This window comes from Erinaceus europaeus, chromosome 15 (genome assembly GCF_950295315.1).
Source record: "Erinaceus europaeus chromosome 15, mEriEur2.1, whole genome shotgun sequence".
NCBI classification, from domain to species: domain Eukaryota; kingdom Metazoa; phylum Chordata; class Mammalia; order Eulipotyphla; family Erinaceidae; genus Erinaceus; species Erinaceus europaeus.
Window position 1 is genome coordinate 46,350,858 of NC_080176.1, and position 24,628 is coordinate 46,375,485.

The window sequence follows — 24,628 nt, forward strand, 5'->3', positions numbered from 1 at the left end:
CACCTTTCTTTTCTTTTCTTTTCTTTTTTTTCTTTTCTTTTCTTTTCTTTTCTTTTCTTTTCTTTTCTTTTCTTTTCTTTTCTTTTCTTTTCTTTTCTTTCTCCCCCTTTCTTTCTTTGCAGAACACTTCTCAGCTCTGGCTTATGGTGGTGTGGGGACTGAACCTGGGACTTTTAGAGCCTCAGGCATGAGTCTCTTTGCATCTACCATTATGCTACTATCTGCCCTTGCCTTGGCATTGGTTTTCAAGCAATCCTGGGTGCCGATATGCACCATTTTGCGTTTTTTATGCAAATGCAGACACCCAGAGATATATTCCCAAGTTTATTATCTCTCAAACACAAGTACTAATTACATACATATCTTTTTTCTTCCCCCCCCCCCCCGGCTTTTGTTGCCCTTGTTGTTGTAGCCTTGTGTGGTTATTATTGTTGTCATTTGTTGTTGGATAGGACAGAGAGAAATGGAGAGAGGAGGGGAAGGCAGAGAGAGGGAGAGAAAGATAGACACCTGCAGACCTGCTTCATCGCCTGTGAAGCGACTCCCCTGCAGGTGGGGAGCCGGGGGCTCAAACCAGGATCCTTATGCAGGTCCTTGCACTTTGCACCACATGTGCTTAACCTGCTGCACTACCGCCCGACCCCCATTTTTTTCTTTTCTAATAAAAAAAGTGAGACAGGGAGGGAGAGAGAGAAAGACAGAGAGAGACAGAGACAGAGAGAGAGTACTGAAGTTTTCTTTGATGCTATGGGAGCAGACTCCAATGTAAGTTGCACACATGGCAAAGCAACACACCATCCAAGTGAGCTATTTGCTTTTTTGCTGACAACCCTCATAAAATTTCAATATGCCAATTATAACCTTTACTCCCCTCCCCCATTTTATACATAAGAAACTTGAGACTCAGAGAGTTCAGCTGTCCTAAGGTCAGATAGCTAATAAATTGCAGCACTTTTCTTTTTTTTTTTACTTTTTTTTTTATTAAGGATTTAAACCAGAATCTTTTTGAATCTAACTACTACTTTCCCCTCATTTTTAGGCAACAATTGTCAGATTGTAATCCACAGATTCTTGAACATTCCTGATACTTTTTAAGGAGTAAACAGATCAACATTTCCATACTAATACTGATTTGTTTTGCCTTTAAAAATTTTTTTTTAATTATCTTTATTTATTGGATAGGGACAGCCAGAAGTTGAGAGGGAAGGGGATGATAGAGAGACACCTGCAGCCCTGCGTCACCACTTGCAAAGCTTTCCCCCCCTGCAGGTGGGGATCAAGGGCTCGAACCTGGGTCCTTATGCTTTGTAACATGTGCACCCAACCAGGTGAGCCACCACCTGGCCCCTGTATTGCCTTTTTCTATAGAACTGTGTTGACAATTCACCTTGGTTCAAAAGCAATGACAGAATAGTCATTTGTCTTCATCACCATACACTTGCAGTAAAAACAACAGCCTTACTAAAAGAAAAAAAAATCCCAATTAAGCTATAAAATTAACTTTATTAATTTCTCAGCCTTGAATGCATATCTTTTTAATATTCTGTGTGACAATGTGGGAAACACACATTTCATTGCATTCCAAAATATAATCTTTGTCTTGAGGAAAATCACTTATAGGATTGTTTTGGATGTGAGCTCAATTAGCTTTTTTTTTTTTTTTCCTCTTGGAGTACCACATTGACTTAAGGAACAACTGGCAGACACACTATGCTTATTAGGTATTTGGCACAAATGTTCTGAAAAATGAATTAGTAAATCTAAAATGTCAAGGAAATAAACTGACAATATTTATTGCCAACGGCAAAAAAAAAATTGAGCTGTTAAGAGAAAGAGCTTAGGAAGATGTGTACCTGCTACTGTGAATTTGACAGCTTTTCACATAGCTCTTCCCAACTATTCTGATAAGATTGATGGTGATACAACAAGGAAATGTCTCTAATAAGGTCTCAATTATATGTGTCAGCATTTGGGAGATCTAGAGTTTGCAGAAAATGAATGATGTTACCAATCAAACAAGTGCTTGCTTGGGTAGAGTGTTGCTTTGCCAGACGTGCATCTACAGGTCAAGCCTGACCACCACTTCATGGAAAGAAGTTTGCTGTTGTGGTCTTTTCCACTTTTTTTCAAATATATTTATTTATTGGATAGAGAAAGAGATAAATTGACAGGGATGTGGGAGATAGAATGTGGGAGAGAAAGAGACACACCTGCAGCACTGAGTTGCCACTCATGAAGCTTCCCCCCTGCAGGTAGGAACTGGAGACTTGAACCCAGACCTTTGTGCATTGTAACCTATGTACTCTACAAGCTGTGTCACTGCCTGACCCTGTCACTCTCTACCTCTCTACCACCAAAACCAAAACAAAACAAATAAAAGGATTTTTTTGTGGGGGAAAGAACTAATTCAAAATGCAAAGTTAGATCAATGAATTTTAATATAATAAAGTGTAAGTATGACAAGTTCACTGGTTCATATAATTTAAGAAACTTGTTATTTCAGAAAAAGCTACAATTTTCTAAAGAGACAAAATATTCCTCCCCAGTTCTATTCTCAACTCTGACTACATCTTCCCAGACAATATTTTTAGCCCATCTCAATGTTAACAATCAAGTCAAGGCAAAAATCACTAAAGTCATGGACCCCTAGGAGCACACCTAAAATAGAATTCCTAGCTTCTTCTTCTTCTTTTTTTTTTTTTTTAAAGATCTTTCAATTACCTTTTATTTATTTATTGGGGACAGCCAGAACTAAAGCGGGAGAGGTGATAGAGAGGGAAAGAGACAGAGAGACACCTTCAACACTGTCTCACCACTCGCAAAGCCTCCTCCCACCCCAGTTGGGAAATGGGCTCAAACCCAGGTCCTTGCACACTGTAACATGCACTCAACCAGGTGAGCCACTACAGCCCTGAATTCCTAGCTTCTTACACCCTATAATCCCTGTCTTCACTTGCTCTGTTCCTACTTTCTGGTTCCTATTTATTAAATATTTTGTTCTGCTTTCTAATTTTCTGCCTTTCAGACATTAAACTGCTGATGCTATGATTCCATGCTGAACTTGATGAACAGAATATCTCACCAATGTTCCCTAGAACCTCACCTCTCCAGAGCCTTAACTCACTAGGGAAAGAGAAACAGCCTGGGGGTATGGATCGACCTACCATCACCCATGTCCAGCAGAGAAGCAATTACAGAAGCCAGAACTTTTACTTTCTGCACCTCAAAAAGAATTTTGGTCCATATTCCAGAGGGGGAGAAATGCTAAGGGAAGATGACCAGAGGGCTTTGAAACCCATCAGCACTCAGAGAGAAAAGGAAAAAGGGAATGCATTTGGAAAGTAGTAATAGATGTAGATGTGACTTAAAATGGAAGAGAAGGCAGGGGACCATTAAAAAAATGGGTATATACATTTATTTACAGACAGATATAGAAGTAATAGTCAACTCATATCTGTGACTTTGGGAGAACCACTGCAGTTTCCATTGGAGGGGACAGAGACACAGAATTCTGGTGGTGGGAACAGTGTGGAACTGTACTCCTGTTACTTTGTGATTTTGTAAATCACTAATAAAAATGTAATTGATCAAAGTGACAGTTAACACAGGAAAAAATAAACTTAAAGAAAATTCCCGGGGGTCAGGCAGTGGCATACCAGATTAAGTGCACATACTACAAAGCCCAAGGACCCACACAAGGATCCTGGTTCCCCATCTGTAGGGGGGGATTACTTCACAAGCAGTGAAGCAAGTTTGCAGGTGTCTGTCTTTCTCTCCCTCTCTATCTTCCCCTCCCCTCTCAACTTCTCTCAGTCCTATCCAAAAAAAAATTCCCTTCTTTTTCAACTATATTTCTGGATCAAGTCAACTGTTCTTGTTTGCTTTAATGATAACATATTACACAGGAGTGAATGAAGAAGCCGATCTGATATTCAGCTGTTTTCTGTTAAGCCAGACATAAAAATATTTGCCAACATGTAAAATGATGTCACTTTTCCCACTGATTTTTGTTATTGAACAGAAATATTAAATTGTATTAAAATTTTATCAAAATATATTATTTATGTTAATATCTGGTAGGTTTAAAATGTATTTTTAGCAAATCAATCTATTTTTATTTCTTTAAGATCAGTAAAGATTCAAACTCCAAATAATACAACTTTTTGAAGGTCTGCAATCATTTTTCAGAATAAAAAGGGGTCTCAATAAAAAAAAAGGCTATGGGGACTGGGTAATGGTGTACCCAGATAAGCGTAGATAGTATTATATGTATGGACTCAGGTTTGAGCCCTCACTCCCCACCTGCAGCAAGGATGCCTCAGAAATAGTGAAGCAGGTCTATCTTTCTCTCTCTCTTTCTATTTCTCCTTCCCTGTCTCAATTTCTCTATGTCCTATCAAGTAAAATGTAAAAAAAAAAAAAAATGGCCACCAGGAGTGGTGGATTTGTAGTACTAGCATTGAGCCCCAGCAACTGGAGAGGGAAAAGAAAAGGAGGGGGAGAGGGGAGTTGGGTGATGGCTTACCCAATGGAATGTCCACCTTACCATGAGTAGTTTATTAATTTTTTTATTTCTTTAAAAAGATTTCCCACTTTACCATAAGTTGAGCCCGGACTTGAGTACCCCAGTTCAATTCCCAGACTATCATGTAGGAGGACCACGCACAGAGGAAGCTTCATTTACTGTGGAGCTGTGCTGTGGTGTCTCACCTACCTTCTCTTTCAAATATTGAAAAGAAAAACATAAAAGTTTGTGCAAGAAGCAGAATTGCACAGGTGCAAAAAAAAAAAAAAATCCTGGATACAAAAGGGGAAAAAAAAAAAGCACTTCTACTTAGGAATGCACACAGAAGGAACAGGAGCCAAACATATGGAAGAGTGTTTAGGAAAACTTTTGACAGTAGACCACAGTAAAATGTATTCTACACTCTTTTTTTCTTTTTTTCCAGTAATTTGTGTGGTTTAAGAGTGGCTGGGGTTGAATGTCACTGTACGTTAAAGACTGGAGCCCAGAAGGAAGACAATTCCTTCCAAGTTTCCTTTGCTTTTTCTGTCCAGCAGATTTTTCTCCTGGGAGAGTGAACGCTTGAACTCTGCTTCTGGGATCCATGGGCTTTAGCAATAGAGCAGAGCAAAGCCAAGTCCATCTCCCACAGCACCAATCCGGTCTTATGTTCTGTGTGAGCTGTTTTCCTTTGCTCTTTTATCTGTTGTTGCACTACAGGTAGTAACATTTAAACATTCTCTGGAACGTGTCTGCCATTTGTGGCTTTCCCCAGCAGGCACATACAGATAACAAAACAAAACAAATCGAAACACCTTGACCTGGAAAACAAGCTAAGTGGTGCCGAGCACTGGGTATATGCTAAATAGCAGCTATGGAGACAAGCTTAGGCACAAGTAGGATGTAAGTAACACCTATTAGTTAATCAATCAGTGAGGCTGATTGAACTTAGGTGATGATCATATGTCGGGAGGGCCACTACGATGCCACTTAGCTGATTCAAATAGCTACTATTAGTCTCAACCTACATGCTTTTAAGGAAGAGAACTTGTCTGACTGAGATGTGAGATGAATTGCTTTTTTTTTTTTTCTTCCATGAACACCAAATGTACTTCAAGAAAAACTGACAAGCTATAGTTAGGAGACACTTAATTCAATTTTTCTAGGAAACAAAGAGAACTAGTGTACACTGAATACACTCATCTTTGTGAATGGTTTTTAACATCAAGTCGGGTGATTATAATAGAAATCCAGAGATAGGCACTGATTTTAGTAATTTAACCCGATTTCCTTCAACTAATAGTCTCCAAGAACGTACCAAGTACTTCGAACTGGGGTTCCACGTTTCAATGAGACTGACTTCTCATTAGGTACTAGACAGATTTATAAATAAAATGATTACACGTTATAATGTGCAAGGACCCAGGTTCAAGCCCCTGGACCCCACCTGCAGAGGGAAAGCTTCACAAATGGTGAAGCAGGACTGCAGATGTCTCTCTGTCTCTTTCCCTATCTCCCCCTTCAGTCTTGATTTCTGACTGTCTCTATCCTATCAATAAAGATAATAAAAATTTTAATAAAAACGATTAAAATCCTAACTTACGGGTAATATCCCCCAAACAACAAATGCTTAGAACAATGAGTGAAGATGCTCTTCTTCTAGGTGTTTACAGACCTGAGCTACAGGGGCATTTGTAGCTACAGGAATTTGTACTTGAGTTTGAGGATGGTAAGGAGCTTAAAGTAGCCTATGTAGTAGACATACAGAAGCAGTTTCAGATGTCACTATTTCAATCCCAGAGTCACTGGATGCCCACCATAGACCTGCTCTTCCTTTAAAAAAATTATTAATGATTTAATACTGATTAGAAGATTATAAAATAATAGGGGCATAATTCTACATAACTACCATCATACCAAAATTCTTACCTAAAAATCTGTTTTTATTTTAATACCCACTTAGCAGCTCTTATTGGGAAATGCATGAAATAACTTAGAAAAGCATTTTTTAAAAAATGATTCAGGTGAAGTAAATGGATATATATTAAGTCTTTTAATATCTCTGTACCTTTTCTTATTATATCTACAATGTGCTACCCTTAGATCTTTATTCACATTCTAGGAGGATTTTGATAACCACAATCCTAAGAGAAATATATTTTCTTAGTGGTTCCAACAACTCTCAAGCAATCTATGAGGCCTTGAATCTCAAGCACTGGATTTCTGGCTCAAGGAGAACTGAAGAATAAAGGAGAGTCACTATCCAGGTCAAGGACAGTTTTCTCAGATCAGACTTCAGAATCCATGACGAAGCTTAAAAAGACTTTTCAGTGGATACAAATTGACCTGCCTACATACCCATGTCCAACAGAGAAGCAATCACAGAAGCCAGACCTTCCACCTTCTGCACTCCAAAAAGAATATTGGTCCATATTCCCAGAGGGGTAAATGTTAGGGGAAGATGACAAAAGGGCTCTGAACTCCAATTCCACCAGGACCTGTAGAGAGAGAAGGGCCAGGGTGGCGGGGGGAGGGAGAAGAACACTCAGAAGTAGTAGATGTGACTTAGAAAGGAAGGGAAAGCAGGATGACAGAAAAAAAGGGCAATATATAAAAATATAGATAGATAGTTATAGAAATAATAGTCAACCCATATCTGTGATCTTGGGAGAACTACTGCAGTTTACACTGGAGGGAATGGGGACACAGATTTCTGGTGGTGGGAAAGCTGTGGAATCATACCCCTGTTATCTTATAATTTTTAAAAAATCAATAGTAATAATAATAACTTCCCAGCAGCAGGAGACAAGTGATAGGAGCTAGAGGTAAGTTAACCCAGTCATATTTAAATTCTACTTTAAAGAATTTCACTGATAACCCAAGAAAGAATGAAATGTGACAGATTTTCACTAATTGATTTAAGTATTTTTGGAGTTGGATGTAGCCATGTCTTTCAAATATCCATAAGATTCTTGTTGAAACTCTGTCTATATATTGTAATTAGAGTCCAGTAGACGTAGGAATCGCCTTCCTGTCCCCAACTCCCTAACTTTGAATTTAAGTTTCCTCTCCCGACATATATAATGTAATAAGGTATCTAACCTATACGACCCAGTTTACCAAAAAGAGATGTGATTTGAAAAAAAAACTCCAACCTAATCTTCCTTCCCTTTTTAAAAAATATTTTTACTTATTTTTTTAATATTTATTTTATTTTATTTATTCCCTTTTGTTGCCCTTGCTGTTTTTTTTTTTTATTGTTGTAGTTAGTATTGTTGTTGTCGTTGTTGAATAGGACAGAGAGAAATGGAGAGAGGAGGGGACGACAGAGAGGAGGAGAGAAAGATAGACACCTGCAGACCTGCTTCACCGCCTGTGAAGAGACTCCCCTGCAGGTGGGGAGCCGGGGCTCGAACCGGGATCCTTATGCCGGTCTTTGTGCTTTGCGCCACCTGCGCTTAACCCGCTGCGCTATAGCCCAACTCCCTTTACTTATTTATTATTGGATAGAGACAGCCAGAAATCTAGAGGGAAGGGGGAGTTAGAGAAGGAGAGAGACAGAGAGACACCTGCAGCCCTGCTTCACCACTTGTGAAGCTTTCCCCCTGCAAGTGAGGACCAGGGGCTTGAACCTACATCCTTGTGCGCTGTAATGTGAGCACTCAAGCAGGTATGCTACCACCTGGTGCCACCTCCTTTTTGGGTAACTATTATTTTGAGACCACATTCACACAGGTAAGATAAATTTCATTATAGCTGATTTAGAATTCCATTTTAGGTTTCTATTGAGAATACTAGCCCAAGGCACTGGGAGAAAACCCATCTGATTTCAATGTCGTCTATTCTCACAGACATCTGCTGAAACACCCTTTCTCATTCTTTCTCCTGGCCCTGGGTTATCATCTGTGCAGCCCACGATGGAGACATCCTTCTTCCTATCCACATGGCCCTTCAGGTAGGGTGGTTCTCTGATGATTCTGTGCCACTTGTGGTCTCATGGTCTCACAGGACTTATTCTCCTCCTCCAGAAACACTTTCTTCTGGATGGTGTTGTCTCCTCGTAGGTGAATTCTAGTTGTCTTGGATTCCATAAATTACCAAAGGGATCCCAGGGAGCAAGTGAGGGGTTAATTACAAATATGTTTTCAGATCCTTTCATTGGGGAGAATGTTGATTTACAAAATCATTGTCCCATGTAGTATACATAGTGTTTTGGACTTCACCATTCAACTCTCCTCCTGTTCTCAGAGGCTGGGAAAGGCTTGCCTATACTCATGAAGTCTCCTCTGAAGTTATTTGGGAGGATACAAAAACGGAACTGTGTTATAGGTCTTTTTATGTCCTTTCTTTCAGCATAGGATGAGGACAAAAAACAATTCTGATGTTGAAGGGAATGCTAAGGAAAATGATTTAGTATCACAAAACATCCTGCATCAAAAGTAAGTTGAGAGTGAAGCTGAGTTAGAAAGCAAGTTACTTTTATAGAGACATTATCCCAACAAAAGAAGGAAAGATTTACACAGAATTGAGAACATTAATATCTTAGAAACTGGGACCACCTTAACATTTGTCACTCACTGCCACCTGACTTTGCTTGATGGGAACTTTCAGGAGTGAGATATGTTGTCATTTTGCTAGGCTAGAGTTCAGGGCTTCATGCATTTGCAATTTCACAGCTTTGGGGCCTTTATTTATTTTTAATTTTATTGCCACTGGGGTTATTGCTTGTGCTCAGAGCCTGCACAATGAGTTCACTACTCCTGGCAGCAGCTTCTCTTCTCCTTTTTTTTTTTTTTTTTTTTTGTAGAGACAGAAACTAAGAAGGAAGAGGAAACAGGGAGAAAGAGAGACATCTGTAGTACTGCTGTTCATGAAGCTTTTCTCCCTGAAGGTAGGTAGGGACTGGGGACTTGAACCTGGGTCCTTTAATATGGCAACACATGTACTCTACTGGGTATGCCCAGCTCTCTGGGCCATTATTATTATTGTTTTAAAATATTTAAAATGTATGTATGTATGAATGAGAGGTACAGGGAAGATACACCCATACACACAACACACACACACACACACACACACAGAGAGAGAGAGAGGGAGAGATAGAGAGAGAGAGAGAGAGAGAAGAGCACTGTTGAGTTCTGTCTTATCTTGGGACTGGAGATTGAGCCTGGAACCTCAGAGCTTCAGGCATAAAAGTGCCGGGCTAGCATAACCATTATTCTGTTTCCACAGATGGGCCATTATTTTTTTTGTCTCCAGATAGACAGATAGTAAGTGATACCACAGAACCAGTATGTCATCCTTGAGTACATCCATGACACTCCCATGTGGCATCCTGGTTCAAACCAAGGAGGCCTGCAAGACCAGGAAGGCATGTACTCAATCTGACTGACTCTCTCTCCGACCACTATTTTGCTACTTTACATCTGAATGTCACACATGTCAGATTTCTAGCTCTCTAATGGATTTCATGACTCAAAAAAAAAAATTTTTTTTTTAATTTAATGGATGATCAATAAAAGGCAGTGGAGATAGCTGAACATATTAAAGTAGCACAGGAGTCAATGAGTAGACACCACCACAAATATTTATTATTTGAATGATCTGGATTAAACATTATTTTTTATTGTTGTTTTAGAAAGTGTGCATACATTAGGCAACTTATTTTATTAACAGGTCTCCGTCAGGCACTTGGGTATTGTATGGTACAGGCAAATTAAACAAAACAACCAGCTCTGGAGAGCTGTGTTGGGACACTGGACTTTAGTTCCTTGATTGGAGGTATAACTATTGTAGTAAGCTGATCTGCATGATGGTTAGATAAAAGGCTTTAGGTTATGATGTTTGCCTTTAAAAAAGTAAATGCCATTCTGAATTTCAGATTTTGCAACTATCAACTGGATGTGACAGCATGGGTTCACTGTGCCTGCCTTGGTTTCTGTTCTTTGTGGCTTGCCTGACGGTCTCTGACTTGGTAAGGAAACTGTACAGAGAATATATATAGAAAATAGTAGGGCAGTTGACAATAATTGATAGTAGTAAATTTGTACATTTTTAGATTTTTTGGTTATTTCAGAGTGTTAATAAAATGAACTTGCTCCCTCTCTTTTTTTTTTTTTCTTCTGATTTATTTTTTTAGTAAGCAAGGGAGTAGGAGAAGGAGTATACTACAGAAAAAGTCAGGGATATTGGTATGGAGTTATATGTTCTTTTCTATTTCATTGTTGTGTAACAAGTTTTCTTTTGACAAGAAGGGAAATGTGAAATTTGAAATCCATTGTATTGTTACCACTGAATAAAAAGCAAATTGCTGTTATAGGAACACGAGACTTGAGTGAAGTGAATGATAAATGTCACTGACACAGCAAATACTTATAAGGTTTTGTAGTATATGGCATTTTTCTTCTGTCTCATCATCAGTTGGGACTAATTTTTCTACAGTGACAGGTAATTCATACTACAAACCAACTCAAGATTTTAAATGCCTGAGGGGAAACCTGTAGTTGTTTTTTCTGAATAGCAGTAATAAGTAATATCGAACTGACAGTCTTTGAACAGAAACTACAGACTTGAGACCAAGAAATCTAATTTAAAGCACATCAAATCTAATTTTGAGTGCATATTTGATAACTGTTTTCAGCTGGTGCTTAGAATTCTTTTGTTGAGTGTGTCCTTATGTCCAGTTTTGCTGTGAAAATGTGAGACAACCAAGGCACTCGCTAATATGAACAATAATGGTGATCACCCAACCATTTCATTCCTACTACTGGATAAATATCCCAAATAATTCTAGTACTTAGATATGTAGGCTGTATTTAAGTAAAAGTGTCCTTTCCGTTTGTGTGAGTTTGCACTCTAAGTTGCAAGACTCTTTTATATGATATTATAGAATCATTATATTTCTTGCTCAGGCACTGACCATAATTTTACAGTTAGTCTGAACATCAGGAAGGTGAACTGACATATTTACAGGTTGGTAGAATGTGGATTATAATACAGTTCTATTGTCTACTAATCCCATGTATTTTTTTTTTTCTAGATTCCACTATGAGATTGCTCTAGTTTATGTAATTTTTTTTTATTGGGCATGCAGTCTGGGTTTCATTTGGGTACTTGTGTAAAATCTATTTTCAGAAGTTTCTACTTTAAGTTGCAAAGTATAGTCATTGATTTTTTTTTTTTCTTAAATACTTGGTAACGTCCTTGAAGGCAGAGCCTTGAGAAAAATAGGAAAGTAAATCATGATTAATGAGTTCTTGAATAAATTTCTTTTAAAGGATTGTTATAAATTACAAAAATATTTAAACATTGGGAATAAATTATTTGTCTTTTAAAACATTACTCTGCAAATCCTTTAAAAAGTCATAATAATGTGAACAACTATTTTGGGGGTTGGAGTCTTCTATTTTCTCTTCAAAAATGAATTCAGTCTCTTGTTTCTTTTACCTTCACATTCTTGTAGCAAGCAGTTTCATTTTCTATATAAACTAAGAAAAACTTTTGTTCAAAGAGCTACTTTAGACTTCTTCAGAGTTGTCTTAGACTTATTTTTGACTGTCACCCCATAATACTACTAATGAATTGTAACAATGATCCATAAAAGACTGTATATATTGGAACCCACAAGGCCATTATGTTGCGAATATTACACTAATACATTTTATGTGTTTGTTTCCCAGTCAACTGCAGAAAACTTCGGTGAGTAGATATGAGTTTTACTTAAGTTATAGTAAAAAAAAGTTATGTAGCTAGCAGAACAGAGCAAAATTTCAGACATGATTATTATTATTATCAGATCTGGTGTCTATGCATAAAAAATTCAAGACATTCATTCTATTTTTCCCCTCTCATATTGACTAAATAGTGATTTATAAGACTGTATGTTAATGGGAGTGCATAGTAACACCACTCCTGCCACCAAAGGTCTGTGTCTCTCCCCCTCCCCCCCTATAGTGGAGCTGAAAATTTACCCTCACCCTTCCTCCAGAGCTTTTTTTTTTTTTTTTTTTTTACTTTGGTATAATACTCTAAACTCAGTCAAATTCTGCTTTGAGTCTTATTTATGCATGTTTATTATTAGACACAATGCATATTGCATAAGCTTAATTGCATGATTGCTTTGAACTTTGATCAAGCACTGACATCCTTTGATTTATTGAGGAACATTTTATTGTTCTTGCTCCAGGGTTCCACATACCCAGAAGGGAAAGAGATTGTTGTATAGAAAAGACAAAGCGTAGTGATTGACACATACGTATCCCATTAATTCTTGTACTACTGCTTTTGCTATTTTCTGTTGAATCAAATAGACTCATTCAGAGATTTGGCCATATTATCCACCCTTTTGTGATTTATAAGAATAATTCTTAAGAATAATAAAAGTCCTCATTTAAATAATAATATTTAAATGAGGACTTTTCTTGTGACATGCTACTAGCAAAGGATTGTATATATGGACTAGTTTAACCAATATGAAGATTAAATTTAAACATCTGCTTCTATTTATTCAATTTGTTTCCTTCATTTTTTTTTTTTTTTTGTTTGTTTTTGGTTGTCATTAGGGCTTCACAGATACAGAGAAACTTTTTTTTTTTTTTTTTCAGATAGAAATATAGAGACAGAGAGAAAGACACCACAACACCCAAGCTTTCCCCAATATGGTGGTGAGCTCAAGCCTGGGAAGCACCATGACCAGGCAAGCGTGCTGCCCAAGAGAGTTATCTTGAGGGTCCTACTTGCTATTTAATGGACTCATCTAGTTCACACCTCCAAGTTAAGCTTAACATTATACTATGGCCAAGTTGTTCCTCATGAAGTCATTTGGCATTCAAGGATCATGACTACATTAAGAATTTCATAGCCCTTGGCATGGCTTATAAGAAAATTCCAGTCAATGTATCTATATTATACCACAACCTAGAAATCACTTATCTATGGCAAAGAAGTTATTTCTAAATTCACAATTGATAAAGTTATTCTTTATTCATATTAGTTAATGTGTTTCTCTTTATTTTTATCATAGATCTAGACGGTGGCATTGACCAAGACATATTTGATATCAACGAAGGTTTGTGGATTTTGATTTTTATGGTCTTTATTAAGTGGGGATTTTTTTTTTTTTAAACCAGAGGAGTGATCAGCTCTGGCTTATGGTGGTGTGGGGGGATTGAACCTGGGACTTCAGAGCCTCAGGCAAGACCGTCTGTTTGCATAACCATTACGCTATCTATCCCCACCCCTTAAGTGGGGAGTTTTAATCGAAGTTAACATAATTTTTTTTTTCCTTGTTAGATTTGGGACTGGATCTTTTTGAAGGAGACATCAAACTTGATGGGGTAAGTTGACCTGATGCAAAGAAGAATCAATCACTGCAAGCAAAAATAGTGTCTGAGAATGACGGATAAGATGGGCTTTGCTAAGCTCAACTATTGTTAACCATCATGGTGGCACATTTATTCAATAAATGCATTGTACTCTAAGGGATTTATAACTAGGTCTTCATCCTCCATTACTTAGATTTGATTTTTGTGTAGGAAAAGCCATCATTTCACTGTATATATCTTGGTTTTATTGATATGGTTGGTTTTCATTATTAGATGGTTACAGTATTTTCATAAATAGATATCTGCTGACAGAGCATGCTTCTAGCAGACTTCTCTTGTTTTCCTTGCGTGTGAGAGAGACCTAGAGTGAGAGACAGAGAGGGGGCAGAAAGTGAAAGAGAGGAGGAGCAACACCATAGCATCGCTACCCACTATGCTTCCTCTGTCCTTGGTGCTATATGTAGTCTTGAGGTCTTGAACCCAGTTCTTTCTGAGAGTAAAATGTCTGCTTTAGTAGGTGAGATATCTCTTGGCACTGAATGTTTTTTTATCTTTATTTTTTTGTTTGTCTTTTTAATTTTTTAATATTTATTTATTTATTTATTTTCCCTTTTGTTACCCTTGTTGTAGTTATTATTGTTGTTGTTATTGATGTTGGATAGGACAGAGAGAAATGGAAAGCAGAGGGGAAGACAAAGAGAGGAAGAGAAAGACAGACACCTGCAGACCTGCTTCACCACCTGTGAAGCGACTCCCTACAGGTTGGGAGTAGGAACTGGGATCCTTACTCAGGTCCTTGCACTTTGCACCACATGTGCTTAACCCACTGGGCTACTGCCCAACTCCCTTTTTTTTTTTTTAATATTTAAATAGAATTTTACTGATTCAATCTAGTGGAAGCAAAATTAAACTGAATTTGCAAATGTCTTCAGTGACCCTGACTTAAAATATTAACAATAATGTTACTATTATTATTTTTACTATTGTGAGCATTGCTAATCTCTAGCTTATGGTAATGGTAGAGATTGAGCCTGGGACCTGGGAGTCTTAACCATTATGCTTTCTCCTTGGCTCTTTTTTTTCCCTATAAACGTATATACATATATATATATATATTCATAAAGTATACAGATTCTTACCTATATATCAAGCCATATAGATGTACATGGGTTTCTAATACATAGTTTAAGGGAACTTGAAAGTTTTCTATCTACTGAACCAAGACAAAGGACTCTGCAAAGTGAGGTCAAGGAGGGATTTGGTGGTGGGGATTCCTGTTGTATGAAGGTGGAGGGGGACTTAGGTTAGGGGTAAGAGTGTTTTGTAGACACCTGTCATGGGGAAATGAGAGAGTGCATCTATGTGTCAACAACTGTACTGTGAAGCATTCATCCCCCAATATAATGGCAAAACAATTTTATATTAAAGTGCTATTGAAAGACCAGTAAAATCACTCAACCTGGATAGTGTACCTGCTTTATCATATCCCAAGCTCAAGCCCAGCCTCCCATCACATTGCTGAATGCTTCAGTGTTGTGGTGTCTTTTCCTCTTTGTCAATCTCTAATTTTTTAAAAAATAATTAATTTCTTTATTGGGGAATTAATGCTTTACGTTCAACAGTAAATACAATAGTTTGTACATGCATAACATTCCCCAGATTCCCATTTAACAATACAACCCCCACTATGTCATTCATCATCTTTCATGGACCTGTATTCTCTCCACCCACCCACCCACCCCAGAGTCTTTTACTTTGATAAAGATATCCAGAAGTAGAGGGGGAAGGGGGAGATAGAGATGGAGAGAGACAGAGAGACACCTGCAGCTCTGCTTCACCACTTATGAAGCTTTCCGCCTGCAGGCCGGCCCTTTGTCCATCTCTGTCTTACTCTTTCTATCTGTAGAAGTCAGCCCAGAGTGGTGAAGCCCTGAAAATGACCATACAAACAAAGAGACAGAGAAACTGCTTATTGCGATTCCTCAAACTCCTAGTGACTTTCAACTTGAGAAGCAGAAACCTAGTGCCAAGGAGTTGTCCTGGACCTGCTTTTACATCTATACTTTTTTTTTTTTTTTTTGTCTCCAGGGTTATATCTGGGGCTTGGTGCCTGCACTATAAAATGTATCACTCCTGTGGCCAGTTTTTTTTTTTTTGGGGGGGGGAGAGGGGATAGGACAGAGAGAAATTGAGAGGGGAAGAGAAGATAGGGAGAGAGACAGAGAGACACCTGCTTCATTGCTTGTGAAGCGACCCCCTGCTGGTGGGGACCCAGAGGCTTGAACTGGGATCCTTGCTTTTCCTATCATGTGCACCTAACCTGGTGGGCCACCACCCAGCCCCCTATCTATAATTTTTAAAAAATTTTATTTATTTATTCCCTTTTGTTGCCCTTGTTTTTTTTTTAATTTTTTAAAATATTTATTTAATTTATTTATTCCCTTTTGTTGCCCTTGTTGTTTTATTGTTGTAGTTATTATTATTGTTGTTGTCATTGTTGCATAGGACAGAGAGAAATGGAGAGAGGAGGGGAAGACAGAGAGGAGGAGAGAAAGATAGACACCTGAAGACCTGCTTCACCGCTTGTGAAGCGACTCTCCTGCAGGTGGGGAGCCGGCGTTCGAACCAGGATCCTTATGCCGGTCCTTGTGCTCTGCGCCACCTGCGCTTAACCCGCTGCGCTACAGCCCGACTCCCTATAATTTTTTTAAAGATTGATTTTATTTATTTCATAAGAGAAAATGAGTGGTCCGGGAGGTTGTGCAGTGGATAAAGCATCGGGCTCTTAAGCATGAAGTCCTGAGTTCAATCCCCGGCAGCACATGTACCAAAGTGATGTCTGGCTCTTTCTCTCTCCTCCTACATTTCTCATTAATAAATAAATAAAATCTTTTAAAAAAAGAGAGAGAGAGAGAGAGAAAATGAGAGGGGAACAAAGAGGCTAGAGCATCACTTTGACATATGTGGTGCTTTGGATCTAACTCAGGGCTTCATGCTTGCAAATCCAGCGCTCTACTGGGTACTATCTTTCTAATCACCTAATGTGTTTTCTCTCTTGATCCCACTAATGCAGGGCTTTGAAGACCATCTCTGTGAGAATGGCTTGAAACATACAACTCTAGCTCTCATCTCCTTGAGTTTCAAATCTGTCTATCCACAGTGTGTATCACTTTGTCAACTTCACTAGAATATGAAAAGATACCGTAAGCCTATGCTTATGGTGCCCTAAGCTGGACTCCAGTTTCCCATATTGTCCATACTGTCCCTCTCTCTCTTTCTCCTTCTCTTTCTCTTTTTCTCTTTAAATTGTTTGGTGTTGTCTGTATTTATTTATCGAACAGAGACAGTTGGAAATTGAGAAGGAAGGGGGTGATAGAGAGGGACAGAGAAAGAGAGACTCTTGCAACACTGCTTCGCCACTTGCAAAGCTTTCCCTCTGCAGGTGGGGACCAGGGGCTGGAACCTGGGTGTTTGTGCATTGTAACATGTGTGCTCAACCAGGTACACCACCACCCAGTCCCATACTGTTCCTCTCTATTCTTCCCTCTTGGTAAATTCATCACAATTCCCTTGTCCTATGCCACCGAATAAACAAACAAAACAAAGTAACAGGATTTATCTTTTCTTCTTCCCGTTCCTTCTACTACCACCTATTTCATTCACATGTTCTCCCATTTCTGTCAGCTAGTCCATGCTTCTTCTTATTTGTCTATCTCAAATGATGCTTTCCTGTGGAAAACCCTGCCCCTGCCTCTGTCTCCATCCTTATCAGATCTGAATTGAAATTTCTGAGCAACTTCCTGTTGCAGTTATAAGGCCATGTCTATCCACAACCTTATTGACCTTAAAGCATGCTAAGTATCTTGTAACCAGATATTTATTAATCACAAATTTTAAAAAATGGGACAAAACTATGCTGAGCAAATTTTACCTTAGAGTCAGAACAACTAACTACTTACTATATCTGGATGAATATTCCTGGGGTTCCTTTCAATCCTGCTTGGTCCTTTTTATTCCCAAGTCATCATAAATATCTTTTTTTTTTTTTTTCAGAGTCTTATTCTTTCTACAATGCATTCATTCTCTCATCTCTTTGCTGTTGTTCGCCTGTTACATTTCTTCCATGATAGTTGAATTCATCCTGTTTAAACTTACTTAATTGCATATCCATGAAGATAAAGACATTAGAAATTAGCTATCAATGAATCCCTGTTCTCTAGAAGTGTTTATTCTGTTTAATGGATGACTAGATTAATGAACATTTTTCTATAATAAGAATCTTGGGGGCCAGGCAGTAACACACCGGGTTAAGTGCACATAGTACTAAGTGCAAGGACCGGCTCAAGGATCCCAGTTTGAGCCCCCGGCTCCCTACCTGCAGGGGTGTTGCTTTGCATGCAGTGAAGCAACTCTGCCAGTGTCTTCTTCTTTTATTTATTTTTTATTTTTTATATTTATTTATTCCCTTTTGTTGCCCTTGTTATTTTAATGTTGTAGTTATTATTGCTTTTATTGATGTCGTTGTTGTTGGATAGGACAGAGAGAAATGGAGAGAGGAGGGGAAGACAGAGAGGGGGAGAGAAAGATAACATATCTGTAGACCTGCTTCACTGCTTGTGAAGTGACACCCTTGCAGGTGGGGAGCCGGGGCTCGAACTGAGATCCTTATGCTGGTCCTTGCACTTTGTGCCATGTGCACTTAACCCGCTGTATTACCACCTGACTCCCTGCCAGTGTCTTCTCTCTCCCCTCTCAATTTCCCCTGCCAGTGTCTTCCCCTCCTCTCTCAATTTCTCTCTGCCCTGTCAAACGACAACAATGGAAAAAATGACCTCCAGGAGCAGTGGGTTCGTGGTGCAGGCACCGAGCCCCAGTGATAACCCTGGAGGCCAAAAAAAAAATAATAATAATCTCAACTCTGAAGTCTTTTAAAGTTCTTGAAAAAATTGACAACTCCTCTGAATTTTTCTGATACTGTGAGACAAAAGTTATTATGGTTTTTGCTATTATTTAATTCATATATATAATTTCTAGGAAACTAAGTCTAATAAATTATAATTTAGCTTTTCAACCATTATTATTGGTTTTCTCATGAGTCCTTCTTCATCCTTACCAACAAAATAAGTGATAGAAACTAGGCATTTCCTCCTAGAAACATTATGACTTGATAATAAGTAGGACTAAACATATGTGAGATATGAATACAAAAACAAGAACACACAAGTTGTTTAGACCCACTCAGAGTGTTTCCAATTTTATTAACTTCTAGAGTAACTATCAATTATCTCATAAGTATTTGCCTGATTCATTTAATTACCCTTTTCACATTTATTTTCAACAGGCACAAGACAGAAATTCCATCATTGGAGAAAATTATAGGTGGCCTCAGACTATCCCATATGTCCTGGAAGATAGCTTGGGTTAGTATATGCCTTGAAATATTCATAATTAATACATATTATTTTTTATTAGTGATTTGATAATAACTAACTATACTGTAAGATAACATGGATATAATTCCATACTGTTCCCACCACCAGAGTTCCTCTCCTTTCTGTACTTCCCTATTCTTTATCCCTCCAGGGGTATGAACCAAAATTCTTTATGGGGTGAAGAAGGTGGAAGGTTTGGCTTCTCTGATTATTTCTCCATTGGACATGGATGTTGGCAGGTGGACCCATTACCCCCCCCCCCCCAGCCTGTTTCTCTCTTTCCCTAGCAGGATAGGGCTCTGGAGAGGTGAGACACAGTGGTGAGGTTGACTGCCCAGGAAAGTCAGGATGGCATCATAGTAGCATCTGCAACTTGGTGGCTGAAAGGCAGTAAGACAGAAAGAAGGAGAAATTGTTTAATAAACAGGAACCCAAAAGTAGAAATAGAACATATGAAATTAGGGGTCTTTGGGTGGGAAGAAGTTAGAAGTCTATTTTAGGTATGTTCCAAGGGGCCCATGACTAGTAATTTTTGCCTGAGCCTGACAGCTATAGAAAGCTGGACAAGAGCAGAGAGTAGCTCCCAAATATGGTAAAAGTGTATAAATACTATTAACTGTAACCCCATCGGCTTGGTGTAGGCCCCATGTCTATTCATATTTAGCACAGGAGCCTGTGTAACCTCTGAGTCCCTGTCAGTCTGAGCTCTCAGTCCATGGTCACAGCTAAGAACATTCTAGGCTGCACTCATTTCAGGGCCAGTCTTCAAGTGGTAGAGTATGCTGACTCATCCTCTCTTCAGAGAGTAGGGCAGTCCCTACCACTTAGTACATATTCTTTTTTTTAAATTAAATTTCTTTATTGGGGAATTAATGTTTTACATTCGACAGTAAATACAATAGTTTGTACATGCATAACATTTGCCAGTTTTCCATATAACAATACAACCCCCACTAGGTCCTCTGTCATCCTTTTTGGACCTATATTCTCCCCCCACCCACCCCAGAGTCTTTTACTTGGGTGCAATGCACCAACTCAATTAGTACATATTCTTGATAAAATATGACTACAGCATTTCTGAGAGTAGGATTGTATGATCTTTAAAGGCTTTTACTTGTAAATTTGTGTGGTTATGTAAATTTACTTTACAAAGCAAGGAAAATAAACACTAAAATAATTGAAATGATTTTGTTTGAAATATCTGCCAAGTTTTGACCAATAAGTGGATTAAGTCAACCAACATTTATAGAGAAAAACTATGCTGTACTGGAGGCTTGGTATATAAAGATGAAGGAGTTTGTCTTTACTTTAAGGCAGTGGTTTCCCATATGTTCAGATTTTACATGTAAGTAAACTACACAAAGCAACCAACTAAACAAAAATTAGGGACTGGCATTGTTTCACTAACATTTTATTTTGTGAAGTCAAAAGCTGAAATAAAACAAGATTCTATTATTTTTATCATCCTGTTTTCATAAGGTAAATATTTTTAAACTAGAAAGTCAGAGCAATCTAATTTAAAAGTAGGTACAACTTTTGTTCAGAAGATTTTTAATTGTAGTTTAACTCTGAACATGGTCCTCATTCTCTTTATGTATTAGTGAAAATGATACCACTGATCAATCTTGGAGGAGAGACAGGTGGGACTGACATCAAATTTATATGCTAGTCGTCAAGAGGCTTTTTTTTTTTTTTTTGCATAGAGTGCTATTTGTCCACCTGCCAAAACTTGCAACATCTGCCTACATGAGGCACCTCTTTCTTTTTTTTATTGTATTTATTTTCCCTTTTGTTGTCCTTGTTTTTTTATTGTTGTTGTAGTTATTGTTGTTGTTGTTATTGATGTCGTCATTGTTGGATAGGACAGAGAGAAAGAGAGAGGAGGGTAAGATAGAGAGAGGGAGTGAAAGACAGATACCTGCAGACCACCTGTGAAGCAGGTCTCCTCTGCAGGTGGGAAGCTGGGGGCTTGAACCGAGATCCTTCCTTTGTCCTTGCGCTGTGCGCCACGTGCTTCTTAGCCTGCTGTGTTACCCCCGGATTATCGAGGCATCTCTTTCTAATCCACAAAATACATATATATATATATATATATATATATATATATATACCACATGGGTTAATACAGCCTCTGATAACAATAGGTACTTTGTGCAGACATACAGCCTGTGCAAAAGTTTGGGGAAGAGAGAAAACCCTTACCTAGAATTCAGATGAGAGGGACAGGGAGATAAAACTAGTGGTACCAAAGGCAACTTTCATTACTGAGGCACCAGAGGTCCCAAGTTGAATTCCCAGCATCACCATGAGACAGAGCTGAACAGAGTTCTTCTTAAAAAATTAGGGAAATAGGGGGCCAGGCAGTGGTGCACTAGGTTAAGTGCACATAATACTAAGCACGGGGACCAGTGCAAGAATCCAAGTTAGAGCCCCGGGGTGGGGATCACTTCACAAGCCGTGACTATGTGCGCTTAACCCACCGCACTATCGCTTGCCCCCCCAACTTGTTTTTATACAGAAATGCCACAGATTTATGTATATTGATTTTATATCCTGCTACTTTACTGAATTTACTATTTCCAGCAATCTTTTGGGGAGGTTTTTTTTTGGGGGGTCTCTACATATCATCAGCAAATAGAATAGATTGATTTCTTCTTTTCCAATCTGTATGCTTTTGATTTTTTTTTTTTTTTTGTCTTATTGCAGTGGCAAGGACCTAAAGAACTTTGTTGAATAATAGTGGAGACAGTGGATACTCTTGTCTGGTTCCAGATTTTAGGGGGAGATTTGAGTCTTTGAAGACATTTCTGAAGAATAGATTGTGAAGTGCTCTTCTATGTCTTTGATAGTTCTTATATGTCTTTGATAGTTTCTTACCTAATGTCCATGCTTTTGACCCACTTGGAGTTGACTTTTGTGCACAGTGATATATGGTGGTTCAATTTCATTCGAAATAATATAAACTTATTTTCCTAATTACTATGTTCTCTGAAAGGTCAGTAAAGTTTTGTTTAGCTGTATCTCTTTCTCTCTCTAAGATTTTTAACTTTAATTTGATAGGACAGAGAGAAATGGAGAGGGGAGGGACACAGAGAGGAAGAGGTAGACCTTCAGACCAACTTCCCCACTTGTGAAGCTTTCCCCCATAGGTGGGGACCATGGGTTTGAACCCAGGTCCTTGTGCATGGTAATGTGTACACTTAATTAGGTGTGCCACTGCCAGGTCTCTAGCTGTATCTCTGAGACTATTTTTGTCATGCGTTTTTAAAAAAGTATTGGGGGGATTGAAGACTTAGAGTCAACAGTAAATACAGTTATTGTTATATGTGTAAATTTTCTGCAAAATATTCTAATGCTCCATTTATGTCCTCCTCCACCATCATGCACCAGGACCTGAACCCTCCTTCCCTGAGAGTCCTTTACTTTGATGCATTATTCCAAACCCAGTACAAGTTCTGCTTTGTGGTTCCCCTTTCTGTTATTTTTCAACTTCTGTTCATGAGTGATATAACCCCATATTCATATTTGTCTTTCTGGTTTAGCTACCTAACATGATTCCTATAAGCTCCATCCAAGATGAGGTGAAAGAGGTGGATTCATTATTTTTCATAGCTGAGAGTATTCCATCATGTATATAGACCACAACTTGCTCAGCCACTCATTTGTTGTTGGACATCTAGGTTGCTTCCAAGTTGTGGCTATTACAAATTTTGCTGCTATGAACATATATATAGATATTATGAACATATTTCATCCTTTTGGATGAATGTGTTTGGTTCCTTACGATATATCCCCAGGAGAGGAATTGCCAGGTCACAGGGTAGGTCCATTTCTGCTCTTCAAAGGGGTTGGAGCCATATACATTCCCATCAGCAGTGCAGGAGGGTTCCTTTGATCCCACAACCTCTCCACCATTTGTTGCTCCTACCCTTTCTGATGTGTGATATTCTCATAGGAGTGAGGTGGTATCTCATTGTTGTCTTTATTTGCATTTTCTATGACAATTAATGACAGGGTATTTTTTCACATTTGTTGGCCATTTGGATCTTTTTTTTTTAATTTTAATTTATTTATAAAAAGAAAACATTGATAAAACCATAGGATAAGGGGGGTACAACTCCACACAATTTCCACCACCAGAACTCCGTATCCTATCCCCTCCCTCCATAGCTTGCCTATTTTTTTTTTATTTAAGAAAGGATAAATTAACAAATCCATAAGGTAGAAGGGGTACAACTCCACACCATTCCCACCACCCAATCTCCATATCCCACTCCCTCTCCTGATTGCTTTCCCATTCTCTATCCCTCTGGGAGCATGGACCCAGGGTCGTTGTGGGTTGCAGAAGGTGGAAGGTCTGGCTTCTGTAATTGCTTCCCCACTGAACATGGGCATTGACTGGTTGGTCCATACTCCCAGTCTACCTCTTTCTTTCCCTAGTAGGGTGGGTCTCTGGGGAAGCAGAGCACCAGGACACATTGGTGGGGTCTTCAGTCCAGGGAAGCCTGGCCGGCATCCTGATGGCATCTGGAACCTGGTGACTGAAAAGAGAGTCAACATATAAAGCCAAACAAATTGTTGAGCAATCATGGACCCAAAGCTTAGAATAGTGGAGAGGAAGTGTTAGGGGGGTACTCACTGCAAACTCTAGTGTACTTCTGCTTCCAGGTATATATTTTGCAGTAGTTTATGGATACGTGTGAACATATGCTCTCTCTCACAGAAACTGGTGCATATCTAGGTTTTGGGTCTTTGTTAGAAAGTGAACCACCTGGGATGGAATTAGAGAATGCTATGAAAGGAAAGGTCTCACCCGAGTAATGAAGCTGAAGGGTTGTCATTCCACACGTGAAGTCTCTGGACACAGTCTGAGCTAAAGCATGTTGAGGTGGCAATCATTGTGTTGATTAGGTTGCGATCGGCTGATGCAATATTATTTGATATGGATTGGGAGAGGCATACGGGAAAGTGGGCCCTATCCAAAGGTTCCAGGACTGGGGGAAGTAGAGGCTCTATAGTGGAGATGTGAGGTTCCTGCTGTCTTAGGGTTCAAAAAGACAATCGATAGTTAATGTTATCATCACATTATTTGGTAATTGGGTTAACTTTGAAAAGTCCTTTTGTTATGGTTTGCTGTACAGTACCCAGTATCTTGTATATAGCTGTGCTATTGGTTGCTTCTGATCTACTTGGTCTATCTAGGCTTTTGAGAGAGTCCGCATATCAAATACACAGCCTATATATTAAAAAGACTCAGTCTGTGTTTTAAAAACTTCAAGACATACAATTAATTTTCCCTCTCTCGTATTAATTAACTAGTGATGTATATGACTACACTTTACTAGGAGTGAACATCAACACCATTGCCA

General features: G+C 38.7%; 1 protein-coding gene across 1 annotated transcript in view; it reads left to right on the forward strand.

The window, feature by feature from the left end:
- Positions 1 to 24,628, forward strand: part of MEP1B (meprin A subunit beta) — a 71,469-nt gene that overhangs the window by 23,977 nt on the left and 22,864 nt on the right. Inside the window, exons 4-10 of the mRNA XM_007520962.2 lie at positions 8,858 to 8,943; positions 10,181 to 10,199; positions 10,386 to 10,478; positions 12,184 to 12,202; positions 13,527 to 13,571; positions 13,796 to 13,839; positions 19,169 to 19,247. Coding sequence (XP_007521024.1) covers positions 8,858 to 8,943; positions 10,181 to 10,199; positions 10,386 to 10,478; positions 12,184 to 12,202; positions 13,527 to 13,571; positions 13,796 to 13,839; positions 19,169 to 19,247 — 385 coding nt within the window. The remainder of the gene's footprint in view (positions 1 to 8,857; positions 8,944 to 10,180; positions 10,200 to 10,385; positions 10,479 to 12,183; positions 12,203 to 13,526; positions 13,572 to 13,795; positions 13,840 to 19,168; positions 19,248 to 24,628) is intronic.